This window comes from Vigna angularis, chromosome 7 (assembly GCF_016808095.1).
Source record: "Vigna angularis cultivar LongXiaoDou No.4 chromosome 7, ASM1680809v1, whole genome shotgun sequence".
In the NCBI taxonomy this organism is placed as follows: Eukaryota; Viridiplantae; Streptophyta; class Magnoliopsida; order Fabales; family Fabaceae; genus Vigna; species Vigna angularis.
The window spans coordinates 14,259,641-14,276,414 of NC_068976.1; the positions used below are offsets into that span (position 1 = coordinate 14,259,641).

Sequence of the window (16,774 nt, forward strand, 5' to 3'; positions counted from 1 at the left end):
AAGTCTGACGCTCAATGGTACAAGTCTGACACTCAGCAATCTGAAGCTAAAATGTTTCTAGACCTACATAATGAATTAGCGTTCAGTGTCAACTTGCCATTTTTCAACTCTACACCAGATATCAGTAACTTAAAACTAGATTTGGGCAAAAAGGAACCTGATCAAATGGTCAAATTGATATTATCTACTTAGTATTTTGGTAAAAAAGAACTTTCAATGTCAAGGCATATATTAACTTGCTCAATTGGTTAGATCCGAAGTTCCCCGATTCAAGACCAAATCAAACAATACAAACAACCAGATTGCAGCACCTCAAACACCAATGTATCAATCAATCATGCAAAAACATAATTTTGGAGACATTTATAACTTAGACACGAAATGTAATTAGCTTCCCTTACCTGAGAGGCAATCAAACATCTCTATAACCTTCCAAACACCTTTAGACGCTCAGATAGCTATATCTGTCCCTATGAACAACATAAACATAATTAGGACACACCATTAATACCACTGATCCGTAGAGATTCTTAAAGAAAGCTCAGACCCCACATGTAAACTAGGACAATCTACATGTACAAAAAATCGTACAGACTAAAAAAGAGGGCAAAAACCAACTTACTATATTGCATAAACCAAACAGAAGTGGAGAACTCGCTTTGAGGATCACCCTAGCGATCTCCAATCTTTAAACAAACAAATAGTTAGAAACTTTAAAGATAAGTGATAGAACTTTAGAGAAAAAAAGTTTAGAGAAATGATATGATTTAAAATGATGAAACTTGTTTATAGAAATTTTATTTATACTTTAAATTTTTAATATTAAAATAATTAAGTCTTGTTATTTAAAACACACTATCAAATCTAAAACACAATTTTTTAAGTTTTTACAATAAAAATTATAACTTACTATAAGTTTGAGTTGGATTAAATTTTAAAATAAAAAATAAACTTGTTAAACATATATTAAAACTCAACTTAATTTAATTAACTTATGAGTTAAATGGGTTAATATAAATTTATGAATTAAATGGATTCGAGTTAAATTTGTGATTAGTTAGTCTAACATTAAAATTAAAATTAAAATTTAATGTCTAAAATTTATCCTTGTTTTCCATCATTTTCTCACTTAACAATACATTAGTTTTCCCTCATTGATAATGGATCTTTCATTTTATCAGTTTTAGACCAATTTTTCGGTTTGATGGATATAATTATTTATTTGTACATGTATTTAGTGTTATCATTTTAATATGACGACCTAATGATATCATCAAACATAGTTTTATTGTCTATTCACTATATAGTTAAAGATTTGTTCTTTTCAAACATTGCGTATATTAAATAATTTACTTACATATATTGGCAATTTTTTTTAATCTTTTATCAAACAAAACTTTCTTTATTTTGTATCAACAAATAGAATAAAATAATGTACAAGGGATGTCTACATTTTCTTATAACAAAAGAAAAAGAAAGAAAAGTGATTATGTTTGGATAACCTTAAATATCCACCTCTAATAAGTCTAATAAAACGTATGCACATAGTTATATAATATTATATGAAATTCAAAATATAAACATCAAAATCATTCATTCTATATTATTTCCTTCAAATAATCTTTTATGTTACTTTAACACCACAACTCATCTTTTTTCTCAATCTCATTAATATATTAAATACATTGTATTACTTCTTTATTATAAATTTATAGACATAAACCCAGTTAGATACAATAGAATTTTTTATTGTACACATATGTCGTATATAAGTGAAATAATATTTAAATAAATAATATTTGTTCAATTCGGTTTGAATCGATTTTTAGTTGTTAAACTGCAAATTGAATTGAATCGCTTAATTCCAAAAAAAATAAAATCCAAATCGATAAAAAAAATTCGTTATTTTAATCTATAATTTTTGGAGTTGATTCAATTAAAATTTTAGATAATTCAATTTTGAACACTCTTATTAACCTTAACTTCATCCAGCAACTATATATGTTTTAATGAGCTAATTTACCAAGTTATAATTAGGTGGATTTATAAAATTTATATATCTCACATCGACTAGAGCTAAGATTATAATATATAACTGAAGTACAAACCTCATCTTACAAGGTGATTTTATGAGGTTGAATTAGACTTAAATCTCACTTCTTAATGATATGTGTAACTTGTAAATTGAATTAAATTCAAATCTATTTAAATTTTAACTTATTTTTACACCTTCAGATACAACCCATATGCAAGCAGGGTTACTTATTAGAGTTTCTTAAAATAGGGAAACATTCCTTTTATTCTCTCAAGTTTATAGTTAATACTTTTATTTAAAATTTCATTATTGATTTCCTAAGCTATAAAATATCAATCAGATTAGGCTTTAAAGTGTCCCAAAGTTAATTACGTTGGTCCCTCTTTCAGAGTTAATGGGCCAAATTTTAGGTTATGTTTGACCTTTTTATTTATTTAAAAGTTACTTAAAAACTTAAAATAGTGTCTTTGAAAATGAAATAGAAGTTGTTTTATAATTATCTCATATTTTAAAGTTTTTTAAAGTCAAAAGTTATTTAAAAATAAATATTTCTTTAACTTATTGCCTCATCCAATAGAAAAGTACTATAAAAATAAACTAAAAACGTGCAAAAATAATTTAATCAACATTAATTTAGTTTAATGATAGAAAAAGTAATTTAAATATGAACAAATCTAAATTAAAAAAAAATAGTTTCATGAAGATGAAACAAAAAATGATAACAAAATTAAAGATGATTTATAAATAAGTTATTGCGGAATCTATAAAGGGATTCATCCATTTTGTGAACATATTTCGTTTTTCAATCTTATCTTTAATAAGTTTTTTGTTAAATTAAAATAATCACCTTATGAATTTTATTCTTTACAGATTAATTTTCTCCAAAATTTCAAACTCAATGGTCAAAATCAAATTATAATATGTTGACTGTCGTACTATTAGAAGAAAGAAAAGACTTTGGTCCTTACTTTTTAATTATTCAATTATTATTGCACAGCTTGCTTACTATAGCTTCTATATATTCTCCACCAACAACTTTTTTCCTTGTAATAATTGGTTTTTAACATTTGTTTTACCAAAATTTTTCTTCATGTTTCAAATGATTATTAATATTAATTTTGAATAAACCTTTCATACGCGTAATAATGACGATTTGAATTTCATTTCATTCAACTCAATTTAATTTTAATTAATTCAACACTCATATATTTCTCTTCTGTTCATTTGTTGAAAACAAAATACAATACTTCTATGTTGAGCACCCTTCTTCAACCAGTTAGGAACATTATATAACCTTAAACTTTTGATTATGTTCATTAACAATATAGGACCAACTTTCCATATAGAGACATTTAAAAATATAACATACTTTTAACGACTTAAAACTAGTCATTAATTTGTAAAAACAAATTTACATATTTTTTTAATTTTTATTTTACATATAAGTTAATTTTAATTTATAAATAATTCTTTCAAAAAATAACATGAGAAAAATATTAAGAAAGAAATAATGAGGTCAGCTATTATTTTCGGTGCTATAAATAGGATTACAGCGTTTGGAATCCATGGCTTACATTTAAGAAAAAGCATAGTAGGAATCTACTTTTCTACACAAACAAACAACAAATCAAAAAGTGATTAAGTTGAAGTAAAACGCAGTTGCGGAAACGGGCTTTCTTGCGTTTCAACCCTGCGGCTCCTATTTTTTGCATGGCCCCGCTACCTAACAAAACATAACTTTAAAAATAATTTAAAGTGGAAAATTATATTTAACCTTAAAATTGTATTTTCTTTATGAATATTTATTTGCAGATAAACAGTTTAAAATATTAAAACTATGAATTATTTTGCCCACTAATATGTTTAAATTGAATTTAATGAAAGTGTGCAGTGTAAAGTAGCAAAATGTAAATGTGAGTTGTGGTCAAATAAGCAAAGCCTAAATGAGCATTAAATATATTAAGTTTTAAGCTAATTTCTCCCTTTTTCTGGCACACCGGTGTATGATACTTTTGACTTAAAACTTTTTCAATTTTGTGGAGGCTGAATACCTATATCTACTATGGAAAGGTAAAAACCTTGATTTTGACGTTTAAAAATATTGTAACTTTACTTTGTCATCAATTTCTACTCTTTTATTATTTTTTTATTTTAGCTTTTAGATTTTTAGGAAATTATATTGTTATACTATGAAAAGACACTTTGCTTACTTAAAATATGCAAAAAAAAAAATAATAAACACGAGTAGAATTTTGGATTGGATTAAAATTGTGGGTTTTCAAAAATTTATAGGCAAATATCCAAAAAGGAGTTATAGATTATCAGTTAAATGAGAGTGATATCACATAGTTAAAGGAAACCAAAATTATCGATAACTTAATTTAATTTATTTGAGTAAATTATAACCTAGCAGTTTTTTTTTTTATAAAATACTTAAGTTGACATATTTTAAAAGTTTATAACTTATAAACTGCTAGCTATCTTATTTATGTATTTTTTATTTTAATATACTTTTTTATTATGTATTTTTAATTTTATAGAAAAAAAATTAGCTACCGTATTACTTTTAATATTTGTTGTGTATTTCTTTAAATTTTTATATAGTTTAAATTAAAACAATTCCCCATTAACTATGACTATATGTGAATATAATAAATATTGTAAAAAACTTAATGTGATAATAGTTTAAATTGATAAAAAAATAGTTTTTAAAAATAAAATAAAAATTACATATGGTTAATACTTATTAAAGGAACTTGTTAGATAAAATAACTTATTGAAATAAAAAAACATATACAACTTAAAAAAATTCAATACAATATTAAATGCTTTAATTATATATATATATATATATATATATATATATATATATATTTAAAATATAAAATATAATTACATAATAATATATTTTGTAGGCTTAGTACCACTGTTGATCCTAATTTTTGTCAATTTTATTCGAAATAGTCCTAATTTTTTTAAAATGTTAAATGTAGTCCTAAAGATCGTAATTTGTGTTTAATTTAGTCATTTTTGCAAACGTCATTTAAATAGTTAACGACCAAATGTACAATTAGTGAATGACATGTCATTTAACTATTAACCTGCCTTGACTGAAACATGACGCAGCAAATGAGAGACTGCCACGTGGCAGCCCCTTCCCCACCCAAAAAATTAGGGTTTCTGAATGCAAGGGGAAAAAGCTTCCTTATGCTTGCGCCGCGAGAGGAAAACTGAATGTGTTTCGAAATGTAGGAGCGTCACGATGCGAATCTTGCTCGTGGTTGCTTGTCTGCGATTTGTTTCTTTCTACTTGCAGGTTCAAAGAGCAGCTTCGCGATGGTTGGAGAGGATGAAGATTGATGGAGAATGGCACTTTTGCGGCGGCGATTCTGCTCCAATTGGCTTTTTCGTTCTCTGTATTTCCCTTTGCATGTTGAAGACTTGACGGAGAAGATGAGCTCGTGCATGGCTCGCTGTCTCGTTGTGTTGGTCATGGTTGTCGCGCAAGATGTTGGTGGCAATTCACGGTGGAGGAAGAGAAAGATGGTCATGGTGGTGTTTTTGGGTGGTTGTTGGACGGAGAAGATGAACAACAGTGGTGGTGACACAACCATTTGGTTAGGGTTTCGAAATTTTTGATGATGGAGGTGCGAAGATGGTGGCTGGCCGTGAGCGTGGCAGCGACGGTTAGGGTTAGGTGGTGGCTAGGGTTTCTGTGTAGGGGGACATTGGGGTTTCTGGAGATAGGAGATGATGATGTGTTACTGATTACACAACTGGACATTTGACCGTTAACGATTTAAACGGTGTTTGCAAAAAGGACTAAATTGAACACAAATTACGATCTTTGGGACTACACTGAACATTTTTTAAAAATTAGGACCATTTTGAACAAAACTAACAAAAATTGGGACCAATAGTGGTATTAAGCCTATTTTGTATGATGAAAATAAAAGTTTATTTATATAATTATTATTTTATGTTGTTTCATTTTAGATTTAAATTTTCTATAACAAACTTCTTTATATTTTTATTTATTTTTTCTTTCACTACAAAAATTATCAAAATTACCGGTGGATTATTACCAATAGCTAATGATTTGTCGATAATTTTTATTTACTGACGGATTTATCGATGGAGTAGAGAATGAGTACTTATCGACATGTTATATCTGTCCATAATGGTTATCGTAACTTCTCGACGGATATCCGCCAATAATACTGTTAGTATTAGTCATTATCGACGAATGACAGTCGTCGGTAAGTCCTTCGAGTTTATGAAATTAGAAAATGGTTTCCCTCTCCCAATTGTTGTTTTCCATAAACCCTCTCCCCAACCTGCCCCAACCTACCCTGATCCAAACCCCTCCTCCATCAATTAGTTCTAGGCGCGATGGTGGTGGTGCGACATTGATGGATTCTAGGGTGACGATGGTGGTTGATGGCGGTGGTGCGACGTTGGTGGTTGGTGGCGGTGCGCAACACTGGTGGCTTTGCGTGCTCCTGGGTGACAATGGCTGCTGCATCACGATAGCTGCTGGTGGTGAAGGGTTTGTCATTGTCTAGAAGCCCTAAATTGGCATGGAGGTCTATCGGAGGTAAGTCTAGGTTTAATGGATTGTCTTCCTGTTTTGGTTCTGAAATTGGTTTAATGAATTGCTTTATAATGATGCTTACTGCTTTTGCTGCCAATGATGCTTTTTGCCAATTTAAAAAATTTGTTTTGTTTAGATATGTTATTATGATTATGCTTGTTGCCAAATTGGAATTGGTTTAATGAATTGTCTTAGCTTACATGTGTTTTAGTAATAGCTCTTATAGGTTTGGTTTTCATAGCTTTCTGCATTTTGGTGCACATCATATGATGCCATTGTTCATTCTAGGATTACCATTCCATGCATTGCTTCACTTTTCTCATGAATTCAAATTTTTCTTGCACTTGTTATCATTGCATTTCAATTTTCATTTCAACATTATAGTTATACGTTAGCCATTGTAATTGTAATCTAAACTTGTTTCTCATGAGTTTTTCTATTGTTGAGGGTCCGTCCTTGTTGCAACTTCGTCGAGGGAGAGTTTGTGGTTGTGCAGAAGCCCTAAACGGTTAGCTGCCACACGGATCACTAAGGTAAGTTTTGAGTCCTTCTTTATTTGTATTTGAGTCCTTTTATTTAAGTGGTCTAAGTTTCTACTTAACTGTCGCATTTAAGCTTTTAAGTATTAGGGTAATAGATAGAAATTGAGCAATATCTATTCATAGATATTGGGCTAGTAGATAAAAATGAAACTTCACATTTTTATGGAGTGACCCAATGAGCGTAAGCTAGCGACCCGACCAATTACACATTTTAGTGCAACTTCACAATCATCACAACCATCATTTTTGGATATCATCTTTCGTTTTACCCAGGCCCTATGACATTTAACATTCTCAAATCCACCTCTTTGAATTATAGACTTGTTACTTTCCCTGGCAAACTATTCATTAGATTTAGTATGATTTGTTTTGTTTACATTCCAACCACTTGACTTAGAAGAATCTTCTTATACGATAGTTTTCTCCCAAGAACTCACCTAGGTGTTTTCAAATCTTCTTTCGTTTGTTCCACCTTTATTACTTATCCAACTCAACCATGGCATATTGAATCATTGCATGTTCAATCATTCAGTACATCAGGATTTTCTTTGAAGAGAGCCTCAAAACCAAAATTATCATGAAATGGACAAAATCCAAAGCAAGAACTTTAACACTCATTTTATTTACATACAAATTTATTATAAACAAATATTTTCAGCAATTATAAATATTCTAATTTACTTGAAGAATATTTCTATAGATAATTAAAATTTTAAAATGTATTGATAAAATTTGTCAACAAATCTTATTTTAACGATCTTTTTTCTCTTAAATTTTTGTTCGATATAGCATATTTTAGTAAATATATTATAAACATTTCTTTATAAAACCTTTGTGTGTGTGTGTATACGCAGTAGTCAGCCTACTGCCTCGGTTCTCACGGCACTCTTATTATCTAGTAAGCCATTTTGTTCACCAACCCAAAATGAAAGAGAAAAACCCTCACAACTTTTCCTCATAAATTCAATGCACGGTTTTCCCCAATTTCTTTTTCTTCTAGAATCTTTCTTAACCTTTCAATTTTGGACTAAAATCAATGAGATTGATTAGACCTTATAGATATCAACATCGTTCAATTTTTAATTTCCTTTCTTGGATGAAGCTTGGTTGGTGACTTACGGACCCCATATGATGAAATTATGTTTATTATTTCTCACTTTCAAATCCTCAGGAAGTGAGTTTTTGGATGTGATAGTCCTATTAAGATTAATATCTTTACACGAATATATATTTTTCAATAAATCTTCAAACACATGGATTACAAAAACCAAATCACATCATCAACAACATCACATTGAAAATATCACAAAATCATGTGTAGTTTCTTAAATCAATAAATTTCATAAAAATTTATTTCAAAGGCCTCTTCTATATTTGTGTGTTTTGCTTCTCTCATTTGTAAATATGAGTTTTTGTTAAATTCTTCTATTTCTCACCAGTCTCACTTTCCTGTTTCATGTGCATTAAAACCTAATAAAAGATTATCCTTTAGAAACTATTTTTCTAAGAAAATCTGGTTTGAAAATAACTCTAAACATATAGATTTTTGAACGGTCTTTCAGTTCAGGAAGCAGATGTGTCCTTCTCGTGTATATCAGACTCTCTGTGCCCTAAAGTGATCATAAAACTGGTCAACTTAGAAGTTGGAAAGATATTAACTTTACACTAATATAAGACAGCCTTCACAGCCAATTTTCAAAGCATTGACAAAAGCTACATCACAATTAAACAATGTCCAACATTGTTGATAACTCCTAAACAACAGAAACTGTAATACAAACTTAAATAGTACATATTTCTTACTTTTATTTCCATGCTATAACTTTATTAATTAATAAGGCTTAAGAAGTCATCAACCAATTCTTTAAATAAAAAAAAAATTAATTTTTTTATGAAACAACAAATATACTAAATAAAGATATTTAAGGGTTCCCAATATACACAACATTATTTCATCACTAAATTGTACAAAAATAATAATTAATGGCATGTTTTACCATTAAATTGTCATCTTTTTTTGTCGCTCGTTTTATATAATTAAGTTTCCAACAATTTTTTGCACATTTTTATCGTAATATTTTTCAATTTTTATACATTTTATTAGTCACAAAACGAAGTTACTTAATAAAAATGGTCATAAATTGACTTGTTTTTATAAGAACATGTTACAAAAAAGAAAAAAAAACACATTCGACATATCAAGAAAATGAAGGAAATCTAAAAATGTGGGGTGGGAGAGAACTGTAATGATAACATTTAGAATTAAAAAAAAAAGGATGAAAATGTGTTATTAAAACTAGAAAAAAATAAAAAATAATTTCTGTAATAAGAAAAAGTTTGAAAAATGAAGAAAGAGTGTAAGAAAGAAAAGTGCTGCCATAATGTCAGATGCATGCATATGTGGGTAGACAGTGAAGCAAGAAAGAGTGGACTCCAAAAAGTTGCAATGAAAATTAAAAACGTTAGAGCCCATAGTATATACAACTTAAAATTGATTCCAGTCTAAGAAAGACAAGAAGAACAAACCTTATTCTCCTATTCTGGCAATACTAAATTTCAGCAATTTTCTATATCAAATTAACATATACCTTTCTTTTCTGCCACACACACTATATAAAAATAGCGCAATGGATTGTCTTGGAATCATCTTTATCTTCTCCAAGTTTTTATATTAATAATTTTCATTCTCTTTCTCTCTCTTTCTCTTTCTCTCTCTCTCTCCTATAATTCTGACTATTGGGTCTGTAATTAAAGAGTGGAAGTTGCCCCAATCAATCAAAAAGCTCAAAGCAGACACCAAAACCAAAAAGACAACATGGGCAGAGCTCCTTGCTGCGACAAAGCAAACGTGAAGAAAGGTCCATGGTCTCCAGAAGAAGATGCTAAGCTCAAATCCTACATAGAAAAACATGGCACTGGTGGTAACTGGATTGCTTTGCCTCAAAAAATAGGTATATTATACCACTTTCTTTCTAACCCTATTTCTAAACTTTCTTCCATTCACAAACATATACCATCATTTCATTGACTATCCGTGTGTAGGACTCATTCAATCAACAAAGACTTCAAATTTTGAAACCACAGTGTTAAAATTATTATTATAAGATTATATATTCTAATTTGGTTTGGGTAATTCTCTTTTATTTAACAGCCATCATGATCAGTATGAAGATTAGGTTTGGTCCTTTTTTTTGTGTGTGTCTGACAGTATCTTTAATTTTGTGATGAACTAGGCCTTAAGCGATGTGGCAAGAGTTGCCGCCTTAGGTGGCTGAACTATCTTCGCCCTAATCTCAGGCACGGTGGTTTCTCTGAGGAAGAAGACAACATTATTTGCAGCCTTTACATCAGTATCGGAAGCAGGTTTATACATTCATTTTGATACATGTGTGTTTGTGTGTGTTCATTTCACTCCCAGCTTAATTAAGACTGTGTTACTTGCTACAATATATGCATGTTACTGATTATAATGCGTATTTGGTTTTTTGAGATATGATTTTTACTAAGATTATGGTTACGGCTTTCTCTTTCATATCTCAAACGTGTGTGTTTCTTTGTTTCGTGAAACCCTTTTGGTTTGTGTGATCGCAGGTGGTCGGTGATTGCAGCACAGTTGCCGGGAAGAACTGATAATGACATAAAGAACTACTGGAACACGAGGCTGAAAAAGAAGCTTCTAGGGAAGCATCGAAGAGAGCCACGTAATAGAGGCAATTACAACAGTGTTAAGCAAGAAATTAGTGATGCTAATAGAAGGAGTAGCGATGGTGATTCTTCTTCCTTATCCATGGTTCAGGAAAATAGTAGCACTAGTCAACAACATCACCAACAACAACATCAACAATTATGTTGGCCACAGAACATCAACATGCCAGTGCTGCCACTACCCATAATACCCTTGCCATACACAACAAGCCAAGGTCCAGGTTTCAACGACCAAGATTCCATCAAGAAACTCCTGATCAAACTAGGAGGAAGATTTTCAGGTGATTATTACCAGCCTACCCTTGATGGGTTGAACCTTCAATTCTCCTCACAAGGGCAACAAGTTTACCAAGAACAAGTCCATGTTGGTTCCTCTTCTTCTTCAGCCTGCATTGTTGCCAACAACGAGGTACACTTTGGACAAACTGGTCAATACTCTGGAGTTGATGACATGATGCAAGGACAAGATGGTAATTTCACCCCATCATTTGAGGAAATGGTGCCTTCTTCTAATTATTCAGATGGGTTAGAGTTCTTGTACAATGAAGGCATGATCCTCCACAAGATAACAGATTCTACTATCACTACTACTTGTGACCAAAACACCACCACCACCACAAATTGGGATGAAACCACCACTTCCATTTATCACCATGATTCACTTGCTTCCCATTTTGAAGGTCAAGAATGTGCTTTGCAAGAGTTTAGCTACCCAGGGGCACAATAACATGATCTTTTTGTATATTGTTATTTTACTGTCATTACTATTATTAGCCATTTGTCACAAGGGGAGGGGGGTAATTGACAATAAAATAAGTTATATATATAGATATAGTATGTATAACTGTCTATGTACTGTAGCTATATTAATTTCTGCTTAGTTAGTTAGTTTTTCTCATAAGCTGCTATAGTGTTGAATGTTGATCATCTGCTAGGTAGTAGCAGTAAGTGTAGTTTCTCTGACTATTGTTTTGTGTATTGATTTGGGTATCGTTTAAATATCTTTCGTGTTCTAACTGATTTCTGCTATGATTTATCATTTATTGTGTCCATAGAAGACCAGTCAAACTCTATGCAATCTCAGAAAAAGGCACTGAGTAGGGTGACATTTAGTCTGAATAATGTAGTTGGTGTTTACGTGTACATTTCTCTTTCAAGAAAAAAGGAAAGAAAGAAAGAGATACAATGAATTTTTATGATATCTTTTAAGACAAACGTAGGTTGAAGCATTACATGCATGATGATAAACTTATTTATATATATATATATATATATATATATATATATATATATATATATATATATATATATATATGTGTGTGGGCATCATGTAAGAAAACTTTTACACAATTATGTAAACATGCCAATATAAAAAACTTTTAAAAATGAGTTTATATATATACTATCGAAAAGAAAATTCATAACTTTTCTTAGTTTTTTTTTTTTTTTTTATAAGTGCTTAGAATCAACGTTGGTGTTACTTTTTCATTAGAATCATTATTAGATGTTATTTTGTATGATATGTACTTTATTAAAATGTCATAAATTATCAATACAAAACTGAATCTAATTCGAAAACAGAACTTGTACTATTCATTTATATATTATAGTGTTGTATCTAGGCAAATTTCTTGTGTCTTCTACTATTTAGTTTTGTGTTTAATCACAGTTTTCGCCTCACTTTACATTTGTCTCTCTTGTTTCTTGTTTTTTCCCCCTACTATTTGTAAAAGAATATTGCATAAAGTAGAACTTTTTCTTAAAAAAGAAGTGGCACCTGCCAGAATAATTTCTATTTGATGAGCATTATATGTTTGCCAATGTGGAGTCAGTCCTACATGCCTAAAATATACATAAAATATCTTTATTAATATGATGAGAGTTGTCTTGTTGATGGAAGTGAACATTAATAGCATAAAATGACATGTTTCAATAGGGTGCATTTTGTTTACTCCCTATATATATATATATATATATATATATATATATATATATATATATATATATATATATATATATATATATATATATATATATATATATATATATATATATATATATATATATATATATATATAGAAGAAAGATACTTTAGCTAGGACCTCTTATGTATAGTTTCTTGATTATATATTAAAAACTATAGATTCTTTACGTGACTCAGTTAACAATCTTTTGGAAGATGTGGATGTTCAATTCTTCCGTTGGTGTTGTCAAATTAAACTAGATCCAACTACCAAAGAAAATTAACTAGCTACATACAAAAACTTTTAAGTTTGAGTTTTAAGAGAATTTATTGTAAGATAAAATTTAATTTATATAAAAAATTGACATTACTTTTAAATATAAGATAATAAGTTTATTAGTCTTTTTCTTTTTATATGATTCAATTTTTTTTTTCTTTCTACTAAAAGTAAGATATTTGAATTATTAACTAGTTATTATGTATGCAAATGAGTTTACAATTTAGAGCATTTTATTAACTAAATATATTCATGTTGGACATGTTTCTTATGTATAATTTTTAAAAATAGAAAAAATAAAATTAAGTTTTATAAGAGTTAAAATTAGTTTTATATATAATTTGTAGACCTTGTATAATTTCTCTAAATTTTTGTTTTTAATTTTTATATAAGATAATTTGAATTTATAAAAAAAATCTAAAAATGTTTGAAACAAATCCGTCCAACTACTCTTAATATAGACTCAAATTGACTCATATAATTCAAATATTTGTAGCCTTAGGAAAAAAAAAGTTCAGTAATGTTGCTGAGCAAATGATTCCTTTCCATTTTAGACAACAATTTAATATAGATGAGTTTTTTTTTTATCTAAAGAAAAATTATTCTATATAATCACTTGTCAGGATCACAGTAATACTTAGAATAGATTTAAGTTCCTCTTTCAACAGTAGTATGTATGGTGCATACATCATACATCATAGTGTATATATATATATATATATATATATATATATATATATATATATATATATATATATATATATATATATATATATATATATATATATATAAAACATGAAAGTGAAAGATTATCATGGGAAAACCAGAGTTTAAATTTGATTTAAGATTTGTCTTTGTTACTTTTTACCCCTTTCACTCTTTCTAGGTGGGAATAAGGATCATAGGTCCTATATATTAATTAGTTGAATCCTTTAGAAATGGGTTTTGTCAAAGCAACGAAAAGTCATGGTCCATACTTCTTTTCTATTAAATCATATTTAATAATGTCATCCTATCCCATGAACAATCATCACTTGAAGTACAATATTTTAGGTTTATTATATAAATATAATGTTTATTTCATCTTAGTAAAAGGAATTTATTTAATTCAATCTTGTAATAATATTATTTTATAATATAAAGTTTATTCTGATTTATATATTATAAATTTGTTATCTTGATGTGAGATTTTTAATATCATTTTTCATACTGATTATAGTATGAAAATAAACATTAATAAGTAATATTAAATCTAACTAATAATAAATCTTGTTAAGATAATTGATATAAAATTTTAAAAATTAAATTTTAAGTTTAACTCAACTTTTGTAAAATAAAATTTTCATTTATTTATATATTATAAATTTTTTATGTCAAAATTTTGTTAGAGTTCACTTCTCTTCTATACCATTATATATATATATATATATATATATATATATATATATATATATATATATATAAAAGGAAAGATAAAAAATAGTAATAAATAATATATGATGTAAATATATATAATCTATTAGTTTTGTGTACGTTTTGATATATGCCTCTATTTTTACATTGTTATTTTGAAGGAAAAATTGATAGAAAAGAGGAGAGCAAGAGTCGTCTATTTAAAAGAAAAATTAAACAAGATTAGGTTTAAAAAGTTAAATATAGTATCTTTATATTTACGTATATGTACCTATATGTACTTGTCGTAAGTATTGGAAGAAAATAAGAGACGTTGTAATTTCTATGAAGTTAAGTTATTGGGACCTTTAATATTGAGCAATTTCAAGAGAAACATCCAAAATATAAAAAGCAGCGTCAAGATCTGTCATTAATTGAAGTCTAAGGTAGCAATGAGATCATATTTACTTTCATTAAATAGTATACCATTTCTCAACAACTATAAAGACTAAATAATATAGGTTGTTAAATTAAAAAAATAAATAAATAATCCTCAATCTTTAAGCAACACAAAAAAGAAACAAATGTCATACAAAATTCTTAACCTAATCCATCTAAGGTTGTTGGAAAGATTAAAAACCTACAGCGAAATGACTATGATGTTTCTAATCATAGGATTGTTTTATTCCTATTGTGGAATTAGAATTATTCATGATACCTAGTTACAATAATTCGATAATAATATTTTTTTCTTTAGCTAATAGTAAAAATAATAATTGGCAACCGTTGTATAAAAGAAATTTCCATTATTATGTTTTTATACATATTTAATTTACTCTTATTTATTGAATCAGGAATATAAAAAGCATATTAAAAATTGGCCTTAAAACAAGTCCTTCATAATCTTTTTTTCTCTTGTCTTCAAATAAAGTAATATATGTATAACTAAATTCAAATCTACACATCTAATGCAATTATGTAGAACGTCTCTAATAAATATCAAATGATTTAAATTTAGTGCTGGTTCTGTCTTTTCAATAAATTATTAGTTTGAATCGTATATACTTTTATATATATTTGAATTCATATTCTATAATATTGTTATATGATTGTTGTATTTGACATATTATGTATTTTAACATGATTTACGATTTTGTTTTGAAAAACGTTTTAACGAATTAAAAAGTATTTGCAAGTAATTTTCTATTTCCATACTATACAACAATATTTAAAATAAAATTTATTTACTGTATCAGAAATGTTGTTGTTGTTGTCTATCAATTAAATTTGATACTTTATCTTAATTATTCACATGTATATATAATCAAAGTTAAACTTTAGATATAACTAAAAATATATATGGTACTGTAAGTAAGCTTTTGTCCATATTCAAATTCAAATTTTAGTATATACTAAACATTTTATAGAAGTTCGGATAAAGTTTCTGCTGTGCCAAATTTTATGTATTCAAATAAGTCTTGGTCTAGTATAGTAATTTTTTCTTCACATATTGTATTATTATTTGCAAACATTCTGATCCAGTAATTAACTTAAAATTAAAGTAATATATAATAATTACATATTCAAGTTATGTATCAGCTATAAAAATAACATCAATTTATAATATATAAGAAAAATAATCTTAATTTTATAAAAATAAGTTAAATTTAAACTCATTTTAGTAGAAAATTTAAAACGAACATTTGGTTTCCATCATTATCACTCATTAACCAAAACCAGCTTTGCATTGCTTAAAATATTGTTGTTAATTGCCAGACCCTTAACTTTAACACTGGTCAAAAGGAACAGCCATAAACCATTATGAAAAATGTTAATTCAACAATAAGATATATATATATATATATATATATATATATATATATATATATATATATATATATATATATTAATATTCCAATAATATTGTTTTGAAATTGTAGTAGGGTTGTGAATTTTGGTCAAATGTAGTTGGCATGAATCATAACGACAAGTTTGATTAAATCTCAGTTGCACCCAATGTATGTCATGCTATGTTAATTACTTAAATTAATTTGAAATTAATTAATATATGGACCAAAGTCCTCTTACGGTCTTCAATGCTAGAATTTTTATTTAGAATGGAATCCAATGTGTTAGGGCTTCCATCTATGCTCATCATTTATTAATATTATATATTTCTCACCAAATTATTTTTGTCATGATCCAAGAAATCCTCATGGTTTCTATTCTTTTAAAATATATAATATAATATAATAAATACTACATA

General features: G+C 28.0%; 1 protein-coding gene across 1 annotated transcript; it reads left to right on the forward strand.

Moving 5' to 3' along the window:
• Positions 1 to 9,841: 9,841 nt before the first annotated feature.
• Positions 9,842 to 11,877, forward strand: LOC108337826 (transcription factor RAX3). Its single transcript, XM_017574424.2, has 3 exons — positions 9,842 to 10,122; positions 10,405 to 10,534; positions 10,763 to 11,877. The coding sequence occupies exons 1-3, from the start codon at positions 9,987 to 9,989 to the stop codon at positions 11,601 to 11,603; spliced, it is 1,107 nt and encodes a 368-aa protein (XP_017429913.1). The 5' UTR covers positions 9,842 to 9,986; the 3' UTR covers positions 11,604 to 11,877.
• Positions 11,878 to 16,774: the final 4,897 nt, after the last annotated feature.

Bases quoted from the DNA above. Each gene is read 5' to 3' on its own strand.
- LOC108337826 (XM_017574424.2), top strand. From the start codon at position 9,987: ATGGGCAGAGCTCCTTGCTGCGACAAAGCAAACGTGAAGAAAGGTCCA. The intron at 10,123-10,404 runs GTATATTATACC...GTGATGAACTAG, and splicing joins TGCTTTGCCTCAAAAAATAG to GCCTTAAGCGATGTGGCAAG. The intron at 10,535-10,762 runs GTTTATACATTC...GTGTGATCGCAG, and splicing joins TACATCAGTATCGGAAGCAG to GTGGTCGGTGATTGCAGCAC.